Below are 22,391 nucleotides of genomic sequence, written 5' to 3'. Positions count from 1 at the left end.
GCAGGGAATAATGATTTATTTGTATATCCATGTTGGCTTTTACAATTGATTCATGTAGGCTGAGTGTTGTTGCAAGTTGTCAACTCTTTATGATGGAAAGATTTACAATTACTACACTCTTGGAGAATTTCATTGCATTTGTTTGTCGTGTGTCCCAGTTTGAAACACTTCTGACACTGGATAGGCTTAGGTTTGTATTCCCTGTGTGGTTTGATTTGCCCAAATAGGAATAATTTTTCTGGGATATCAATTTTATCCTTCAGTGTGAATAAGAAGTATCTACTAGTTTTTAGGCCATTAGAGTTAGGTTTTCCAAGTTGGGTAACATCCTCAACTGGGATTGTGTTTCCAGCCCTATCTGAGAGGCCTTCTTTTAACTCCTGAGTGGATATCTATGGGGGAACATTATAGACAACTATTTTTGTTGGTGATTGTTTTGGGTTCCAATTAGATGCAATAATTGGGATATTCAGAAGGGATTTAAGGTTAATTATTGTATCTGCTGATTTCTGATCTTCTACAGCTATTAGCAGATATCCATCACGGTTAATGTTAAGAGAGAACATTGATTTTAGCAAATTTAAAAATTACAACTCTTATTGCAGTGATCATTTTTATTTCAAAGGGGGTAGTGGGAGTAATTTTAAGGTAAATTCCTAAGTTTTTGGAGGGAGGATCTTGGGCAGGAAGAGGGGAAATGCTTTTAATTGGGGAGATTTTTTTCCTTTTTTTAGAACTTCTAGAGAGGACCTCTTGAAACCCATTATCATCATTTATGGTTACATTAGCCCCTACACTTATCATAGTCCTATTCTCCGAATTGGAGCTATCATTAGAACTTTGAGATAGGGTGCTTGACCAGCCAGGATGGGTATCTTTCACTATGACCCTTTCACTGGAATTTGATTTGGGATCTGGGGGGACCTTTTTTTTTGGAGGACTTCTAATCATTGCCTATTGGAAAAAGCTTTAAACACAAAAATAAAACTAAAACAAGAAGGGAAAATAGAATGATATCAAACCGTCTGCACTATACTATGGGGAGGATAAACACCACAGTATAGCCCTGAGGATGAGTTGAGCAGGATTGGTTTGGTACAACTGCTGATTAGAAGCGATAATAATCACAAGAAAATATATTTCGATTTTCTTATAAGGTTGCTGTCTTATAAGGTGTCTGCTATATAGGCAAGTAAGAACTTTCGTATTTTCCCGCAGAACGATTGTCACGTGTGTTTGTTTTTGTTTTTTGTTTTTTTTTTTCAGAGATGATTCTATTGAACTAGTGGTCTTAGAATATTCCGAGTGTGTTTATTTGAACGGGAATCTAAAGTAACATTGGCCTTTTTGAGTAACAAAAGGTATCACAGTGTAGTACACTGTCGTTTTCGGTCATTTTGTGCCGCAAAACGAAAATTTTGTCACAAAGACGGCTGAAATTTCACCGAGCGATAGCCAAATGGTTCAGAAATGTCGGAAAGATATATAGAAAACCTCTCGGTTTCAAAATCCCTCATACCATGTGGAGGTGTATTCGTCTCTGAACATATATGCAGTCAGTACAAATGATGATGATAGATAATTATTTGTCATTTGACTGTCTTGATTCATTTGAAACACCAATCATTTGTAAACAAAAACTCATAGCTGCATGCTAACTCTTAAGGTGAGGAAGTAATAAATCTTTTTAGTGGAGGAAGGCTTCGCTTGAAGACTGAAATTATATTTTTAGATCCAATTTTTCTAAGTTTTCTTGAGCGGTACATCAGACAGCGATGGGTTCAGAACCCCCCCCCCTCTCTGGCGTGAAGGCTGTTTACTTTCGCACAGTTTTTTTCTTTTATGCATACGACGCTATCAAGCAAAAAAAAGAAGCTCTTAAAAATGCAACCATGTTACAAATGTGATTGTTGAAGCTGTAATTGAGGACCTAAGTAATCTGTCGAGCAAAGAAAAAATTGAAATCGTGGGAGTTAAGGGGTGGGCAGCTTCTTCATATTTAGGTTAGTCCTATTCTATTGTCTAAAGTGAACTCACCTAAATCAGCTCCTTCTGTCCTTGAACTGATGTTGTAAAAATGTTAAATATTAGCATAAGTAACCGAGGTTTAAGAGGGGGGGGGATATAGCAACCCCTTTACTTTTTAGGATAATTTAGTTTATTATTTTAGGACGAACGCAAATTAATGAAAAAGAAAATTTGTTTACACATGAAACTAAAAAGTAGCGTTAAAAGTGGAAGGGTTGGAAAATGTGAGGGGCCTGCAATCCCTCCTAGCCCCCCCCCCCTTACTCTTAACGCTAGAGTTTGACTTTATTCTCATCTCTTCAAGAATGAATAACATATAACACGAGAGTAATATGATAAAGTTCACTGTTTATCATAAAGCTTCGAGAATCGTAAGGCTCATTTAGTTACTTTAAACATCAAACCTTCCAGTTCGGATGTTTCGAAAAGTATTCAGTAAGTATAACGCTTAGAACTAACAAGACACAAAGTGTTAAGTTTTAATTTTGAAGGAAAGTAATAAAGTATGGGCTTGTATATGTGGTTCATTTTAAGCTAACAACTTTGGTAGGGTGTCAAAAAATAGAGAATAAAGCTGGTTTTAGGAGCACAGCGTATTTTGAAACCGCCTTTAAAGAACGTATCATCATTCAACAAAAAAAAACTTCTTGAGAAATACCATTGCATTTTTTCATTGCTATTTGATAGGTTTGTAACTGCCCGCCCTGCCATATTTTTTCATGGTGTGAAATAATTTGCTTAGATATCAGTTTTTTCTCGATTCCAAGATTGAGATATATACTGTTGGCGAATACCTAGCCCCCTTGCTCCTACGACAATGTACCTGATGGGCAGTAGTGTATTGGCCAAACAAGAGACGCTGTACTACATTCTAGTAAGCTTCAGAGACAGAAATATTGCTCGTTGCTTTGATAAAAAATCTGTCGGATTTTTTAGGGAGAAATGATGATAATGTAGGGTACGTTTTGGTTCACCTTACTAAAACAAAGATGGTGCTGGTTGGTTGCTATTTTCAGTTATTAAGATAAAAACTGGTCCCTATTTGGTCCCTTTTTTTACCCCAGAGGTTTCTACTTTCAGTGCGTCTCATCTGTACGACCCCTGCTACTGGCAAATAGGGTAGCAAGAGTTGACCTCCATGTCGAATGATCCCGAGCGGATAACCGCAGTTCGTTGAGGGACGGCATAGACCTCTTGCCTGATCTTCTAAGGAACGACCAATCGTGATCTGTTGCCTACCACTGTTCCGGAGGCTTAAAGTGGTCCAGAACCACACGTCATATAGAGGTTTTCCATGGCACAATTGAGTCATGTGGCACCAGTACTGCTACCTTCATCGTGTGACTTCATAGTTTATTTGTGACTGCTTAGTGAGATGCCTGATCTGGGTATCAGGTACTAATATCAGTCCAGCTAATCTCACGTATTCTTCGCAGGTAATCGTTCTCAAGTCTAAACAGTCTTTTCTCTACAGCTTGAGACAGACTCTAGGAATTGCATCCGCATGTCAATATGTATAATACGTTGCTGTTGAATAGACGGAGCTTCAAAGAGCATTTGCTACGTCTCCAAACATTATTTGATTGAGAGAATTCTGTACCTGCATCTGCAATCCGAATCATAATCTCCCTATCCCAATGACCGTCTTGAGTTATTGTGCTACCCATGTACTTGAATTCATTAATTTTCTCAATTTCAATTTCCCAAAGTTTGTTTTAAAAACAGTTTTCAAGTAATGTAAATATAGCTATTTCAATATAATGACGACTTTAATTTCTTTGTAGGCTTATTTTACGATTTTCATTTCAGTTTTTATTTTGCAGTTACGTCATTGTACAGGTGGAGGTGTGGAAACAAATGTACAAGAAAAAAATAGTTTTAGGCTCAATTGTTTGGTCTTTTTCAGGGGAGATCCTTTGGACCAATCTTATTTGAGGGCACTACTCCTTTTCCTTCTGCCCCATACCCTCCTGTGCATAGTTTTGTGCGATTGGTTTTTTATGATTGAGGATTGGTCCTTCTATTTTTTATTCTACTTTTCTTTTCAAGATTTGCTCTGATGTATTTTTATCATATATCTTGTAATTATATTCCAGGTGACAATCCGGCTCGTCCTGTGTTTGGTACTAAATTGGAAACACATTTGGAAAGTTCCGGTAGAACTGTAGCCTTCCCGATTGAAGTATGTATATGTGCCCTTCTTGAAGTTGGTTTGGAAGAAGAAGGGCTTTTCCGTGTTGCCGGAGGTATGCACAAAATATTTGATTGGTGCAAGTTTAGAGACAGAACTGATATAGCTCGAGTTAATATTCTTCTTTTATGTAAAAGCGTTTTTCCTTCTGGCCAGGATAGTTTATTGATCAGAAAGTTGGTCAGGAATACTATCAGAGTCATTGCTATTCCGTGGATTTAGTAAAAAGTGGTGTGTCTCCAATGTATTTTTGCCCCGAGCCTAATCATGTAAAACGGATTGATCACAGGAAGTTAGAGAAGGGCTCATTAAAAGTTTTATTGTCCTCCTTAAGGGACGAAACCGATTAGAAGGAGAGAAAACAACAAGCCTTTTAACGCCCGTGAGCTTTGAACGCTCGTGTTGAAGTACTTGAATGTATGGAGAGTATAAGAAATAGTGGGTAAAATTGTAAAAATTTCGAAGTTTTGGGGTAAAATAATCTGATAATTAAGTCAAAATAATTTGATATTAAATAATAAAAGATCAGAATGATTCCATGAATAGTCATTTTAGATGGAATTGTATGTAGACGGAAGAGACAATGTAAAATAAAAATTAAATAATTTAGTCTGTGTGAGAAAAATCTTTTGAAAAAGCTTTTGGGAACAATCGTCTGCGAAGAATCCTCTACATAAACTGGACACAACACGTCTCGAACCGGACAATACGCCAAATTACTGGGCAACCTCTAGTCATCGACATGATCAGGACCCGAAGATGGAAATACTTGGGACATGTTGTACGAATGAAAGACGACCGAACACCAAAGTCCATCCTCCAATGGCAACCAACGGGAACGTGGCGAAGGGGAAGACCAAAGAACACACTGCGCCGAACATACCAGAGGGACATTCTCAACGTGAATACGTTCATACAATCCCACTGGGTAGACGTTTTGGCAGGAGCCCATTTGAGGGATGACTGGCATCTCTTCGTCGATGCCCTGGGTGCCTCCGGAGGCACAAGTGAATCTAATGGGTAGGGTAAGGAGAAAAATCTAATTGGATTTTGTCTACTTCGTAAGAATACTTGTTTCGCCTATGTGACCATTCACATTGATCCACTTTGATTAAAATAATTTTCTGGAATTCTGTCAGTCTTTGAACAATCATACTAGCAAAGTGTAATATTTCCTACTTGGCAGCCGTTCAAGCATGAAAAAACAAGAGAGTTACTACTCTTGGGTTTACATTTGTTCTAAGCAGTTCGAATCAATGCTTGCAGTACAACAATCGTTTTAGACTTATAGAGATGAACGTTTTTGCGTAGGTAAATGGAACTTTCCTTGTTATTATGACCTGGTAGGGGCTATGTAATATCCGGTAAGAAAACCTTGTTTTCGCCTGCTGAAGAATTAATGTCTGAGTATTCTAGTGTCTTAAGAATGGACCTAATATGCTTGGAAATAATGCAATTTTTCTTATCATAAGGTAACTAAATAAAGTGAGACTTCTCTATTGATTAAATTTATCTCGGGTCTTTTCTTATGTAAAATAAACATTTCATTGAAGTCTGGCTTCATGGCTGGTGTCCAAGTCCGCTAGTCATTTGATAGAAAATTACCTCTTCCAAAGATTGGGTTCCATTCCCCGGTTCTACGTATTAAACATTTTACCTCTACTTTAACTATATTTGTAAATTAAAGAAAAGTAAAGGTTTCTATTACAGGAAGTTCAAAGATTCGTAAGTTAAAAGCTGCTTTTGATGCTGGTTACTGTGATCTAACGGCTGTTATAGAAGACGCACGCGATCCCCATGTCATAGCTAGTGTCCTTAAGTCTTACCTGAGAGAATTGCCTGAGCCATTACTCACTCACGAGCTGTATGAAGAGTGGATTCACAGTGTCAGGTGAGTGGTTACAATCATAAGGTATAACAAACCCACCAAGGAATCATGCTTCGCTAAGCAAGAACGTGGAATCTGTAAAATTCCAGGAATTGCTGTGAATGGCTCATTTTATCATGAGAAAATGCACAAAATAATGTACTTCAAGCTCTTTAGCAAGACATAACAGAACAATGAGATTTTTTGAATGTTTAATCCTAAATAACTCTTGACGAACTAAAGTTGTTTTTTTTTTTTTTAATATAATATCTTCGGAGCTCAAGCCTAAGAATGTCTACATACTAGGCAGGTTATATACCACTAAACTATGCTACAATGGTATCTTGAGAGAACATGAAATCTATGCAAGGGATAGGAGTCACCGCTTAGCCAACATATAATATTCATACAATTGTTTTGTTATGGGAACAACACTTTGGTTTTATCCTGTTTTTTTTTTGTGTTAGTTTTTGTTTTGTTCACATTGTCAGGTCGTTTTACTTGTCAGGTCTTTGTTCTTGTCAGGTCAGTGTCAGTTTTGTTCACATTTCAGCTTATCGCGAGTAAGGGATAAGTGTCTAACCGTTGCAAATTTTACGGGAAAGTGTGGACCATGCGAACACAAATAGCCCTGGAAAGCTCGGCATTTCAACGTCTTCGACCAGTCTGGAGATCAGCGAAGTACTCACTCCAGCTAAAGCTTCGCCTTTTCAGAAGCAACGTCCTTTCGATCTTGACGTACGCGATGGAATGTTTAAAACTCACAGCTGAACAGGAAAAACGACTCACTGCATATGAAAACAACTGTCTTCGATGTATCCTGAACATTAACTGGAAGGATAGGATAACAAACATGGAAATTCGCCACTACAAAAAAAAACAGCCTGATGACGCTGATGTAGTCAGGCAACGAAGATGGCGCTATCTTGGCCAAGTTATACGTATGCCAGGATCGAGACTACCGAATATGCTTCTCCAGTGGCAACCAAACGACACGCGTCGACGAGGAAGGCCCAAAAACACGCTTCGCAGGACATATGAGCGGGATAGGAGAGCCCTTCACGCATCCTTAATCCCAGAGTGGGAGGACATCTACGCTGCAGCTCATTTGCGGTATGATTGGAGGCTGTTAACGGACGCCCTGTGTGGCTCTGGAGGTACCGGGGGAGCTGAGGTATAAGGTAAGGTGGACCCCCCTAAGGATGGAAAAATGCGACAATTACATTTTGGAAAGTGGTGCATAATCCGTGGGTATTAAACTACCCAAAAAGGGTGGTTTACACGTTTCCATGATCTAGAATTTACAATCTTTGAAGTAGAGTTTTTATAATCTATGTTAAAGAGGGACTATCTAAAGTCGTTCCTTCAAACTTTCGTTTTTTTGGACCATGTTTCCGATTTTAAATGGAAAGCTCTGTTCAAAAAGGAAGCGAAAGTTCTGAATTGAAGATACACTGAAATCTTAAAGTACTTTAGATGTGCGACGGTTTTTTGGACTTGTCTCCAAAATATTTTCTTATACTTAAAATAGAAAATTTCAAAGATCCAAGAAAAGAGTATATTCCCACAGTTCCAATAGTTCTGTCATTTATTTGGCACTAGCTCCTTCTGTTAGCAATTTCGGTTCAGTTTGTCACTTAATTTTCTGCGTTTGGGATTGAGGCAGAAGAATGGCATCATATGTGATTTCTAAACTTCAATAGCTTTCTCAATGCTAAAGCAGTCGGGGCTTACTCTTTTGTTACTTTCGTAGTGTCACTATTAGAAAGTTAGATTGTGGAAAGAAAATAAACTCTTAAACTAAGAGAGATACGTTTTTTTTTTCTAATGCTGATAAATAACTCTTGAAGGACTAATGAAAGTTATAACGCAGTTTTTTTTAACGTATATTCAGTAACGAAAATTCCGTTCGAAAAGTTTTTGAGGGGCTGACAGCCTCATCTTCGTGATACTTATTTACAACCAAAGACACGTCAATTTAGGTATTTTAGTCTTCTCATTGCTCGGAGATTTCTCCACTATCACGAAGAGTGACTTGTAAGAAGCATTGTAAAATTATGTCCATCTTCAAGGGAGAGGGGTATTACATTTCTGCCAATTAGTCTAACTTCCATTCGCTTTCGACTAAGGTAGGCAAATTTGCCCTTTTTTCTTTTTCTTAACACCTCTTCTCAGTGGCATTACATTTCAAATTTTTAGAAAAGATATTTAAAATTTAGCTTTAAATGCCAGGTATTCGTATTTCTTCTTTAAATATTATAGTTTATTCGAAGCATTGCGTTTGTGTTAAAGTTATAGTCAAAGATTAGTTTTGTACTCTTGTACTTCTACAATAGTAATCCCACCTACAAAGATATGCCATACCTCAAAGAGAACGTCCTCCTGTCACAGAAAGTCCCAGTTTACGGTGGCAAATTCGTATTCTTGTGAGTATTTCTGCCATGATTGTTAACAACAATGCAATTCAATGACATTGCTTCAAAACTATTATTAATATGTCAATGTGGTAATTAATCGATGATGAACATATCAAATAATCCTTCCTTGCCATCAATTAATTTATATTCTATTTTGAGGTAAAGTAAAGTGGTCTTAGCTTGTAAATGCTGTCATTTTAAGAATAACTACATAGATTCAGTTACTTTTATGTTTCAAGTCTAAGTTATGGCAAATGCTTGTCCATAGGGCTATTTAAAAGTAACAACATTGACCGGGTGTCAGGGAACAGAAAATAAAGTTAATTTTAAGCAAAATTAGTGTATTTTGAGACCGTCTTTAAGGAACGGTTTTGTTTTGTGTAAGAAAAGGTTTTCTTGGAACATACCATCTTTACAGTTTCCTGGGGTTGGCAGCTGCAGATAGCAGTCATTGGCAAAAAAAAACCCAAAGAATGGCCCCAGGGATATATTAGTCGGCCAAGCCGACCAAAGGCAGCTGCAACGCTTCACCTTGCCTAAGTAATGTGAATGTTTTTTTTATGTAGTTTTTCCGCTTTGTTTCAAGTTGGATTGGCTCAAAATACTAAAAAAAACTTTAATTTATCTATCAAACAAAATTGCTTTTAAATATTTACTTATCCATTATTTACATTTTTGTTCATTCTAAAAAAAAAAAAAAAAGTAAGCTTAGAAAAAGAAAATAAGACAACAAATAACTTAATGTAGGAAATAATAACGAAACAAACAGAATCTATACAGTAAAATTACGTTTAGTTTCTTGCTTGGATTGTTATTTGTTGGATATTATGCAACCTTAAATAGAGTTAGAAAATTCTCGAGTGTAAATAAGATGAAAACTAAATAGGATACAGTGTATCATGGTGACCCTAAATCTGTTTCTTGAATTTATAACTTGTCTACGCACTTCTTAAATTCTGTCACACCAAAAAAAGATTTTCAACAAACGCATGAAGTACAATACTCAACCTGAACAAACTCAATCTCATGCGGACTATGCTAAAATACATGTATGTAAATTATTAGCAAATCTTTTATTTTTTTACCTTGTAGTCTTTACATTAAGATGAAAACACAAGTAGTGAAATAACAGCTAATAAGAATGATTAAGCACTTTCAAATAAAATAACGGATAATCTGGATAGAGTAGGGAATATAGAGTAAAGAGTATGGTAGGTTAAACAGAATAAGCCTCATTTCTGGGGAGATTATTTCTCATTGAACAAATCTATGAATATGATCTACTTTTCTTTTGTTTACAGTATCAATGCCAGTAAATCAGAACGTTTTTTTTTTTACTATTGAGATTTAACCTTTGAATTTTTCTTATCAGGGCATCGAATCTTGACGGTCAGCTTCAGTCTATGAAGAACGCGTTGAAAAAGATGCCCAAATCGTATTTTATCAATCTCCGCTATCTAGTCAGATTTTTTTCTGAGTTGACGAATTATCAAGAAGTGAATAAAATGACTCCGTCGAATATTGCCATTGTTATAGCTCCTAATCTAATATGGATCCCTGATGAAGATGGAAAGAATGCTCTTGGGTGAGTTGATCCTGTTAATTGAACAGTACCCACTTTAAAGAACATAGGAAACTAAAAAAAAAAACTGAATATTGTCGATTAAATATTGATATGTCGCGAGGTTTAAAAACACTAGCACAAAAAGGAGTATAGTAGACATATAGTGAAAAGCTGCCTTCGTCTAAATTGTCGAGACAAGTTTAACAGCACTCAGGGACGAATCTCCAGCATTTTTATTGGGGGGGGGGGGCAAGAGGGGTCCATATCTGATTAGTCAAGGGCCATGGTATATATAATGATTTTTTCCTCCACCGTATTGGGGGAAACTGCCCGCCTTGCCCCCCCCCAAAACCACGCCCATGGGGGCACTCAATTATACCAATATAGCAAAAAGTTGCATGAATTTTGTTTGTTCGAATAATAGCCTTAAAACAAAGCTAATTATCGTTAGATGGCATTGGTGATGTTCGTATAAGGAAGGGAGCTAAATTTCAGGTCCTAATTTGTTATGGTCTTTAGACCATCAGTTTCTTTTTCCGTTTTTTCAGAAGATAATCAAAGTGCACAGGACAAAAATTCGAGTAGAGTCGTTAAATTAATCATACATCTAAAAGTGATGTTTTAGTTGTGGGTCAGTTGCAAAATTCCTTTTGCAATCCACCCCTAGTCACCCGTGGACTGGATTTCAAATCCACCCAGAAAGGTCAGATTGACAATAATTCTCTTAAACTCGAAATTTTCAGTGGCAGGATGTTTGATAATTTAAAAGGTCTATGGAATGATTTTGGGTTAGATTTTGGTGAATCATCAAGTGACGATTTGTGTGGCAACCTTACAAAAAATCTTAGAATATTGTTAGAAAGGATTAAGCTTAGAAGGAGAGTGGTATTGTATAGTAAGTTACCGGAGGTACAAACTTTATAAGAATAATTGAAAGTAGGGCAAGTAGAGAAGGCTTGAATCAGGGAGGTGCAAAATGGAGGCTTTGGAAGTATGTGAAAGATATAGCCTGGCTGCTTAATAGTAAGATATTGGCTCGATATAATAATAATTGAGAGTTAGTAATCAGTTCGATCCAGTCCTAGTTAAAAATAAGAACCTGGCCTCAATCAATGATAGAGATAGTTCTAAGAAGAGATATATGGGATATTTAGAGAAGTATTAAACAACAAAAAGGTTGTGAGATATGGTTTAAAAATTATCGAGAGAATCTTGAATATTTACAAGTAAAAGAAGTCTTTTTTCAGTAAGGAGGAGTTACAGATGGCGGTAAAAGAATTATAAACAATTAGGTTTCAGGCATTAATACTAGGATGAAAGATCTTTGATTTATGGTTGTTGTAAAATTAGAGATTATGGATAGGAAATAGGACTGGTTGATACATTCAGCAAAATATATAAATATAAACTAGAAAATGTTGGGATTATCTTGCATAAATACCAGACTAATGCTCAAAAGCAAAGAAATGGAATGAGATGTGCCACAAATTTTTCCAGTAGGTGTAGAAGAACATCAACAACAAAAGAATGCTAATTTATCATAATTACTATTCTCATCAGTGATATTAAGGAGACTTTTTTTTAGATTTCAGTGGAATTTTATGAAACAATTGAACTTGTGACGTTAAGAAATCTTGTGCATTTGATTTCAACAATGTAAAAGTATTTTTTCGTATTTTCCATTTGAAATAATGCAAGGATTTTGAAGAAGAAGGAATTCTGAATTCTATTAATTTCCACAAAAGTACTTAAATATATATATATATATATATATATATATATATATATATATATATATATATATATATATATATATATATATATATATAATTGTGATTTGTTTAAAGTACTATCTTTTAAAATCACCAAACCAGGTGTTATTTGATTTTATTCAGTTGTTGAAATCCTGCTCGAAGTACCATTGGTCAGGTATGCATCCTGAATACTGTCTTGTAACTCTAATTTCATGCAAAATAAATTAATTGGAATATTGTGCCAATTTTTCCTTTTGTTTCATTTATAGGTTGAATATGAGCCTGGCAAACACGTATAGTTGCATCCTTGAACATCTTATAAACCATTGTGAATACTTTTTTCCTGGTTCAGGTAAGTCCTAGAAATTCAGTAATGACAAGATTGCAAAAATAAATACACTCAAATTTTGGTTATATTAGTGTTTAAATCCTTGATTCCTAACATGGAGCTCATGCTATTGGGGGGAGGGGGTGTATACTCTTAGGGAAAATTCTAGAATTATTCATACCAAGGTAATAGGTCCTCGGATCTTCTCTACGGTAGGGGGGGGGGGTATATTCTTCGGTAGAATTCGAGAATTATTCATATTAAGATTGTGGGTCTTTTTGTCTTCTCCTTTCAGATAAAAGCTCATTTTTTGAATTTTAAAGAAAGCGTATCAAGGGGTGGAGGAGGGGGGGGGTCTTTATCTTCAGTATATTTAGATGGGTCATGTCGAAAAAGATAGAAAGCTACTGGTCTCTACTATTATAGGAATGAAATAATGTATTACGTAAATTTATGGAATTTGAAAACGTGAATTAAAGAAGGTTAAAAATGGTTCAGACATAGTTAAGATTAGAACTTGTTCTTAAATGATCCAACGGTATTAAATTTTCATTAGAAAAAGTAAATAACACATCAGTGCCTGTAAGATTATAGAAATAGTAGATGCTAAAAAACCATATTTTGTTTGCTCATCATACGAGATTTAGATGAATTTGTTTTTTGTTTTTATACCATGAACGGTTTAATGATCAGTAGCTATTTTAAAATATCCTGTTTTTGAATTTCTAGAATTTCCTGGTACAGAATTGTCAGAGGCTAAAAACAATTGTTTTTTCTTGGGATAATTTAGCCAACCGAAAAATGTGAAAACAAAATCTTGTCTGACTTTTCCCTTTAATGTACGTTAAATTGCTCTGATTACGAGGAAAATAAATGAATTAAAAAGAGGTAAAAAGTAATGATAAATGATTTATTAAGCAAGAAAAGTGGCCGGCAAGTATAACATTTAAAATTAAGTCCAACAGGTAACCTTGAACAGGCTTTATTTCTAGCAACTGTAGGTTATGATAGGTGCACACAATTTTGACCTTTTTGAAAGAGGAAAAAGTCAAAAATCGGAGTGAGCTCACATTGTTGACACTTTCCCAGGAAGGACGTTTTGAACCAATTTTCAGAGAGGGAAGGGGATCCTCTTCCCTTTTTGCAGGTACGTTGCTCTTGCAAACATGAAGCATTTTGGTTTGCGAGTTGGAAAAGAGTTGGCTATACAGAAAATTAGGCAAGAAAATTTTAAACATAGTTCTAGTCTTGTGAAAAAAAAACAATCATTCTAATTGTTGTTTCTTTTAGAAAGTATGGATTTCTATATAACGTGCTCGAAAGTGGTTTTGGAGCAAGCGTCTCCCAAGTCAATTCAGAGTAGTTCCCGTGTTTCTGCTCCTGAGTTTACACAGGAAGTACCCACTATAAAATTTCATAAAAGGGTTGGATCGTTTGATGCCGCTGTTGCTCTGGCTAATGGAATTGAGTAAGAGGTTTTCTTTTGTTTTAAGACTTCAGTGTCTGAACATTCCTGACAGTCTTTAATGACTATCTATTAGCCCATTCTTCTATTTATGTTATTCGAATTCAGCCCGAAAGGTTTGAGAAATACTTCAAAGAAATATAAAAGTGTAGCTTAGTTTGCCTGAACTGGCCTGGAAAGCTTTTTTTATCGCCACAAGTCTTCCACGTCTTCTGTGACAGTTTTTGGCTTTATTCTTGGTTTTTAGGGATTTCATTGGGGGGGGGGGGGGTGTATCTCTACAATTCTTCCAGGCCTTTTTTCAGAGTCTGGATCTACATTCACTTTTTAGATTTTACTGAGAAGAGAGGGTAAATTCCCTATGAGTTAATGCCTCCTTCCCCTAATTCTTTCGATCTGTCCATAGCCACACGTTTTTATTTTATGGGCAGGAATTAGTAGGCACAACTAAGTGTTTTTTTTTTTTTTTTTTTTTTTTTTTTTTTTTTTTTTTTTTATGATATCTTACAAAGGTACCACTAATGCAGACGTTGCCGTAGTTTTTAATTCTTGTTTCAAAATTTTATGATCTATCGAGAAAGAAAAATTCAGCGAGGCAGATGAATTTTAGATGTCTAAATTGAGTCGGACACGAGGTCAAATTTAGAATTGAATAATGGCGCCCTTTCTGTCTCTTTTCTAGTCTTTTTCAATGTAGTTGACCACATGTTAATTCATAGCGAAGCTTTGATAAGCAGAAGAAGTGGCGGTACACAAAAAGAATCTGGAATACTAGATAAGCGTTTCACAATTTTAAAGCTCGGTACAAAATGTTCGGGAATGTGTATAAAGACATTCCCTCTGCTGTATCGAATAAGTTGAGATTGTTTTGCTTCTTATGAATATATATTTAAAACAAACTGTTTTTTTTTTATTTTCATGATATCTGTTTGTGAAACAATTTTATACTATGAACCGATTCTATAAAATAGAGGGGGATGGAATGCGGTATTTTAGAAATTCTACGCATGTCATTTCTAACATTTTCAATAGTTTCCATTCGGATAGCTATGACCTAACATATGTCAGGGATTTACGTTAGTATTTTTTTCATTTGATTAGCTTTTCGATTGAATGCTTCTGTCACAAGAATAAATGAAATAAAAACTGGAATAACTTTTTTTTAACTGGTATTTGAAGAGTACGTATGTTTGGTTATTATTATTATTATATGAAAAATTAACAATTGGTCGGATTTTCAAGAGTGGGATTAAGCTTGATGAAAATTTTCATTTTCATTTTGTAAAAAAAAAAAATAATGATAGGCATCTATAAATTGTTGTAAATGTAAAACTATGTATTGTAAAAACTATAGTAAATGCAAAACTAAAGATTTAGCCAGTTTGCTGCTGAAATAGTAGCATTTCATTATGTGAAAATTTTCATTAATTTTTTTTTAATTGGTCGGATTAGATTTTCAAAATATCTTTCGTTACTTATATTTATCAAATAGTATTTCAAAAAACTTTCTTAGCTTTAGTAATTCAGCTTCAGATGCTTGCTCTCAGCGATGAGACGGATTTGGTTAATCCTACAGTCTTATCTTTGGAGATTATAAAAGGCGGAACTACATTTTCGATTCTATAAGCTCTATATATTTGTATTCTTTGTGTGTCCTCATGCTCAAAACTTTAAATGGTTGAAGAATTACTGCCTCCATTTACTGGATTACAAAAAAAAATCTCGATATTAATATTTAACTTCTGGTAGTTTTAAAGAATTTTTTTTTATTATTATTATTGTTTCGTACTTTTTGACTAAGCTAGAAACAGGGGCTTCTCAATTTACTTTTGGACACTTCTCATTTAAACTTTCATAAGATCCTTGACCCCACTCAACTCAAATTAACTCCTCACATTGAGAAATTCTGAAAAGCTTTTAATTTATTATAGACTGTTAGAGTTGATACCGCTGGCACTAATGTTGGGTTGATAGCCACCAATATTAGAATGGTAGACTAAGATACAACAAGTATTGTGACGGTGAGACACAACGCCACTAACACTGATGTGAGAGTGTATCGATGTTACCACTTACTGAAAGAAAAAGTCCTGGCCCCAAATTGGATTCGAGTTTTCAGGCCTATCACACCAGTTCTGAAGGTGCGTAGTTTTATACTACACCTTTTACAGTATACCCTGTCCCAGGGTATGAAAACGTGATCGAGTGGTCAAATGGCCACTTTCTAAAGTCAAGTGTACCCCCTCTGGGTTACGACTAAAAATCTCTAACTCTCTCCTTAGAGGTAACAAACCTCCTGTCAATATAATAATGACGGTATCTCATAACTCTATTCCTACCCTGCCTGGGTTCCAGGAAAATTAATACACAGTTTGTAGGAAATGCTTTACTTGTATTGTTCCAAACGGTCACATATAACAACCAAAAAAATATGCTTCCCCGAACGGGGTCTAAATGCAGACTAACTCAAAAATAATATTCTTTACACGAACTTTGCATAGGGGTGGACCTTCGCTTGGCCCAGCCAATCCTCTCAATCCCCATTCAAAACCTATTCTACTTTTTCTTAGCTTTATCTTTCAATGACTTAAACCCAGGAAGTTCAAAATACAATCTACTTAGAAGCTTACTTATTGCAAAAAAACTATAGCCTAGAAACGAGACTTTTAAATTGTCATTGAAAATTATACTATAGGCAAATCTAAGCAAATGTAATTACGGAACGAAAACAGGTCATTTATCTGAAAAGAAAAGAAACAGGGGTAGAACCCCAACATAGACCATCCTCAAATTGTCTCCTAAAATGTGGGATTCCTCCAATACCTTTTGAACCTCGACTTTAAACTTCAAATAGAGACTATTATGGAAGAGTCTTGTGTATTTCTTGTTATTCGGTAAAATTGCTCAAAAGTATTTGGTTTTATTCTTTCATTCTATTCTTTGTTTTAAATGAAAATTGCTTGAGTGATATTTTGAATGTGGTGTGCCGTATCTTCTTTTGCTTCTACTTATTTTTCTTATGTATTCCTTAGGAATTTAGGGTGGTGATTATATTCAAAAGGCAAAATGCACGTGTATATAAAGGATCAATTTTATCAATCAGCTTTTGTTCTTAGAACAAAAGCTGAGTTCGGAATGAAGACACTGAAATTTCAAACTAACTGGTGGTTTTCTTCTTAGAACTGGATGATGTTTAGCCATTTTCCTCCTCTTGAGTTTTGCCTTTGAATGGTTGATTTGTTTAATTTAATAGAGACTTTATCTTAATCCGCCTTTAACCAAAATTTACCTACTAAATTTATACCAACGATTGTGCTGCTCTGTGTGTACCTTACTGACGTATTAAGCAAAAAAGACGGATGTTTTGATGCTGCCTTCCATTGTATATAGTCCAGGTACAATTTTCATTTTTTAGTTATTTAAATCATTCCTATCACAAATAGCTGTTCTTCTTATTAGGATAAGGTTGATGTGTTCTCGACTGTCTTCCTTAGTATGAAAACACATTTCAAGCAATCCTAGCTTTTGTTAATGAGCATTGTAGTACATCTATCGTAGCTGTTAATGTTTTTTGGATCGTTTCTAAAGGTGGTAAAGCTTTTCTATTTGGGAATAAAGTCGAGTGATTTTATATATTTATAGAATGTACAAAGCAAAATAGGGAAAATTAACTCGTTACTTTAATGCCAATCGCACAAAGATAATATTCAACCAGTAATCTTAATTTTGTAACTTAGGTCTCCCAGTAGCCCGAAGCTTCCAGTACGAAGAAAGAACAAACAGGCTCCTGTTCCGCCAACTCCTCCAAAATTAGAAGAACCTATTCCTACACAATCTGATCAAAAGATGGAAGTCGAAAAAGTCAGACCCCCTCTACCACCTCCCCCCTCTGAAAGGACCGCCACTCTCCCAAGATTAAAGGAACAGAAAATCAAAGAAAGGAATCAGTCGAAAGAGGATTTGCTCGCAGAAATAGATAAGGAAGTTCATAGGAAACTTGACTTGGAAGAGAAAAGGAATGTTGAAAGTGGCGAAGTTGTTGAGAAGCGAGAAAAGAGTGATATTGGACTTTCAAGGGCTGCATCAATAAGGAATAGGGCAGCGTTGTTTGAGAAACCCTTGGTAGATGACGCTAGCAGAATGTCAAAGAGTACTGGCACCCTGACCGGGGATGGTCTTGAAACGTCTGTTGTTCAAAGAAGATTAACCTTTTTGGAAGGACAGCAGGTAAGGAAGACATATTCGGATCTTTCCATTCAAATAACTTATTTAGGACCTTAGCTAGGTTTTTTTTTTGTCTTCTTTTTTTTTTCATGAAAGAGAAGACAAGACAGAAAATAATCTGAAAAAAATCCTTCATTCTTTTTTAAATCAGCCTAGGCTATATATATATATATATATATATATATATATATATATATATATATATATATATATATATATATATATATATATATATATATATATATATACATGAGTGGGGAGCTATTAGTTGCAATAGTTTTGTTTATATTTCGCTTCTTTTTTCACTGTCGTTGATCTTTACTATCGTTTTGTGCTGCAATATTTTCCTATCAATATTACATTAGAGCAGCAGAGACATTTGTTGAATGTGAGAGACCATTAAAATGTGTTCATTAATTTTCTTTTTGTATTATCGTATTGTGATATATACAGGGGTGTACACAAGAATTTCATCTGGGGAGGGGGGGGGGTCGACGGGAAAAATCTTACGTGTCAGAGATAGATAAGATTATCTATCTCTTTTTATAAATCTGTAGAGTAACCTATATGGAAAATTAGCTTTTTTGCAACCTTTGACTGTAAATTTTCAAATGCATTAATGTGTTTCTTTATTTGGGCTCGGGTAAAAATATGCCGATTATTTTTTTTCCATTTACCATGGAAACATTAGGATTGCCTACTTAGGCCTAGCGCCTACGGGGCAACTGTTTTGAGACTAGAATTGCTAACCGATTGCGCACGCAACTGCTTTGTTACCATAGCCTTGAAGTAGAGTGGGGGCCCGCCCACGATGCAATCCAGACGAGACTGGTTTCCAATCAGTCTAAAACCGGTTCCGTGTGTGCCTCCAGCCGTGGTCACAGTTGCGTTGCAGAGTGTTGTCCCACACATTTTCGGAAGCTACCACGTTGATATTGTCCAATTATTTTGGCTCTCAACATGTCAGACCAGGAATTAAATGTGAAATTAAATATTCTTTCTGATGAAGGCACACATTCCATCATAATTGCATACATTTTTCCGACGAACGGACGTACAATCCTTGTCAACTCCAAGTAAGATTCCTTCGACATTCTGTAAATGCGATAAATTTTCTGTCTGTTTCAGACAGTTTTTTCGCTGCTAAGAACAGACGAGACTTTGCATTCTTTTCCAAGTAGGGACTGACCCAATACTCCCTCTGAACCCTACGAAACCTGCGGTCCTCATAGTAATCAATTAAGTCCTCCTCGTCGGAACTCAACACAGTTTACCACACTGCACTGCTCAATTAGATAAACACAACTTATCCACAACCACTCGCGTCCGTGGGTGGAGACACGATTCATTTTGATGGCAAACTGGCCGTAAACCAGTTGCCGATGAGACTAGTTTCTTACCCTTGTCTTGAAACAGTTGCCCCGTGGGCGCTGGGCCTTAGTGATTTCAAAGCTGCAATTCCAACCATTTCAAGGAAATGCTGTTATATGATTTTATTCAGTTCCCGGAACGTAGTTCGTTTATATATCAATAGCACAGTTCAATCCGTGAAATTGAGTCTGGGTAAACGCTTGGTCAATAAAAAAAAGCAGCAGCTCAACATTAGCCTACATGACACATATTCTATAAAGAAGCCAAAAAACTTAAAAATGTATTATTATTTTTAAATTGTTATTAAAAACGAGTTTTTAACACAAAGAAGGCTTTTTAGGAATCTAAAAGAGCAAAAAAAAAAAAAAAATCAATATCAAATTTGCCCATTTCAACTGTTTTAAAGGTGACAAAACAGATATTGGCAAAGGGCATTAGGAAAAAATTAAGCTTCAAAGTTCAAACTTGTATTCAAAGTTTTTACCCAGATAACTGACGGATTTTGTAATACAGTATTTGAAGTTTTGTATGCAGTAATGCTCGATGAAAAAAAACTACTAATTTTGATAATTGTTTATGTTAAGAATACATAGCTAATAGATACTTCAACTATTATGCAAGGGTTCTGAAACGCTGCAGCCATTACGTTTCTACCAGATTTCTACTTCCCTTGATGAATAACGAAGATGGCCAGTTTCCAGCCAGCGACTTGTGAAGTTTTAAACTCATGAATAGGACTGTATATGTTGTAAATTTAAGCTGTGATTTGAGAAAGACTGATGAAAACACTAATGTTTGCGGTCAACATTGATCGCGCCGCCGGTGCGCCGCCGACATCTTACCGGTGGCGGGCCGGCGGCGCGCCGCCACTGCTGTGTTGGCCCCGCCGCCGCCGGTCTTTCCTCATCGGCGCGGCGCCGGGGTCTACTTCACAGTACCAGAGCCTGGTCCAACTGTAACCTGAAATCTGTTTAGCCAAAGCTCCAATTCTACTGCTAAACAGCTAAAGCTCAATGGCGCCAAATGAATTGGGGGGGGGGGGTATAATGCGTTTCTCAAAATCTAGAGGGGGGCTTTTTTTAATGAAAATGCGAAAAAAAGGTATTTCTCAATGACGCTACCAAAAGAAGATATCTAGGGGATGGAGGATCCCCCCCTCTCCCACCTAGTCGTAAGTCCAGTCAAACATAGTTGAAGTCGAATCCGAGTTCCACTTTTATAAAGCTATCCTACTTATTGAGCAGCGAGCTATCCTACTTATTGAGCAGTGAGCTATTTCATATTTTTTTTTAAGGAAAGTGGCGGGAAAAATTTTTTTTAAAATCTTTATAGGTGATGAACCTGAGGCTCCCAAGGGAAAATTGGAAACGTTTCTAGATTTTGACAAAGGGTAAAATTTGTGGTGTCGCATTGAGTATTGGCAACACTGCATCTACGTCTGTAGTTGTCGCCAGATGTTAATTGTCAAGTATTATTAAATCAACAAGTTTTCTTAATTTGTTAAAAGTGCTGGATATGAAAGTTCTGTTGTTATAATGGATATTAGGGGTGATGGGGTAAATACTCGCTTCTCGGACAATGCTCTTTTTAACACATAATTAAGTGGTATAGCCAGCCAAAGAAAAGGAATGGGGAAAATATTTAGTTGATTTTTAGCATTACAGCCTATAATACTCCAGTACACTAACCAAAACAGAAAAAAGAGGAACTTCAAGGCTTTGAAGTGCAGAATATTAGCAAGGCATAGTTTATAATTTATTACTTTTCTTTAAGGTTCAATCAGTAAAGATGCCAGTTCCAGCAGAAAGAATACGACCTCCTGGAGCTGTTGCTGCTGAATCCAATATTCAAAGATCCAATGAAAAATTTGCCACTGTTGTTGAAGTGGAAAAGTCTAAACCTTTGATTCCAGAACGTCCAACAGCTCTCCCACGCCTAGAAAGAAAAAATTCTTCGTCAAATGAGGTAAAGAAAGCGAATTACATTAATCTTCATCTGTAATTTACTATGTTGTGTATATTGCTCTAGAATGAATTATTTGATTAACTAAACTCATTACAACATTGTGCACCCCAAACAGAGAGCGGAGCTTGTAATTATTGGGGACAACAAATATAAAATTTAACTCATCAACCGAAAAAAGTAAACGAGTAAATATAATACAAAACTATAAAATAAAAGGCTGAAAATATTAAATTAAACAAAAATATGACGACGGTATACTTCTTACTCCGTTTTAATCGTGGGCTTTTTGTAAAAGTGTCTTTCATTGTGTTGCATAACATTACTGCTTTTGCAGCTTTTTTTCATGATCAGCGGTCTGTAGCTCTGAAGAGTGGTAAGAGATACAAACTCGAATTTTTTTTCTGAATATGGGAATCGTGAAACTGGTTGGAAAAGTTTCAGTAAAGTGTCTAAAATTTCCATTAGTTCTTAAAAAAAAAAAACTTTTTTTTTCTCATGTTGCACATGGTGTCAAGATAAAACCATCCTAGCTGAGAAAGTATACTGTTTTAAAACAATTTTATGTTGTACTTCTGCCGAATATTAATGGACTGTGGGAGAACTGGGGCACAAGATTCTGTATCTCTTCTAGATTTGTTGAAAATAATTCTGGAAAAATTGATCTTGAACGCCAAATTCTGATTTTTGGTGTTGTTTTCTGAAACTATTCTGAATCGCGTAGTACTGTGAAAAGTACTCAAGATTATACGAACTGTCTTGTATACGAAATTGCTTTGTTCACTTAGAAAATATTTTCCAGAGTTGTCATGACGCATCAAGTTTTTTCATATCCTAGAGGTAACTTTTTTTTCCTACACGGAAAGACAGATCTTGATCTTCTAATAACTGTAGGTGGTTTTCCAGAAATAAAATTCCTTTTGTGGCTTTCTATTAATATTGTCAGGTAAAATAGAGAATAAAGCTATCATGTCTTGTGCAAACTTATATTTTAAGCTACAGCTTCCTTTTTTAAAACAGGATCAAAGGGTAGTTTTGGAAGAACAAGAATATTTTTGGGAGGTTAAAATACTTCATAATTTCTTAAAAGAACCTGAAATATGAATGAACTCATAGGTATAAATAGGACATTCTTCAATTTGGTTCATGTCTGGATAATCACAATTCAATGACTACAGAATTTGTGCAAAGTACTCCTGAGTACGTCTAGAATAGTACCT

The 22,391-nt window shown here is 35.7% G+C and overlaps 1 protein-coding gene across 4 annotated transcripts in view; it reads left to right on the top strand.

The window, feature by feature from the left end:
• The window catches only part of LOC148951207 (uncharacterized), a 77,548-nt gene that overhangs the window by 49,424 nt on the left and 5,733 nt on the right, over positions 1-22,391 (top strand). For all 4 annotated transcript variants that reach the window (XM_089090719.1, XM_089090717.1, XM_089090718.1 and 1 more), the window contains 7 exons: positions 4,125-4,274; positions 5,930-6,110; positions 9,876-10,088; positions 12,091-12,173; positions 13,440-13,617; positions 17,352-17,841; positions 20,983-21,174. In XM_089090719.1, the coding sequence (XP_088946845.1) occupies positions 4,125-4,274; positions 5,930-6,110; positions 9,876-10,088; positions 12,091-12,173; positions 13,440-13,617; positions 17,352-17,841; positions 20,983-21,174 (1,487 nt within the window). The remainder of the gene's footprint in view (positions 1-4,124; positions 4,275-5,929; positions 6,111-9,875; positions 10,089-12,090; positions 12,174-13,439; positions 13,618-17,351; positions 17,842-20,982; positions 21,175-22,391) is intronic.

This window comes from Artemia sp. Qi Xiang Cuo, chromosome 6 (genome assembly GCF_049724085.1).
Source record: "Artemia sp. Qi Xiang Cuo chromosome 6, ASM4972408v1, whole genome shotgun sequence".
Classification (NCBI taxonomy): domain Eukaryota; kingdom Metazoa; phylum Arthropoda; class Branchiopoda; order Anostraca; family Artemiidae; genus Artemia; species Artemia sp. Qi Xiang Cuo.
The sequence above is the reverse complement of the archived record's forward strand: the minus strand, read 5'-3'. Positions and strand labels throughout refer to the sequence as shown.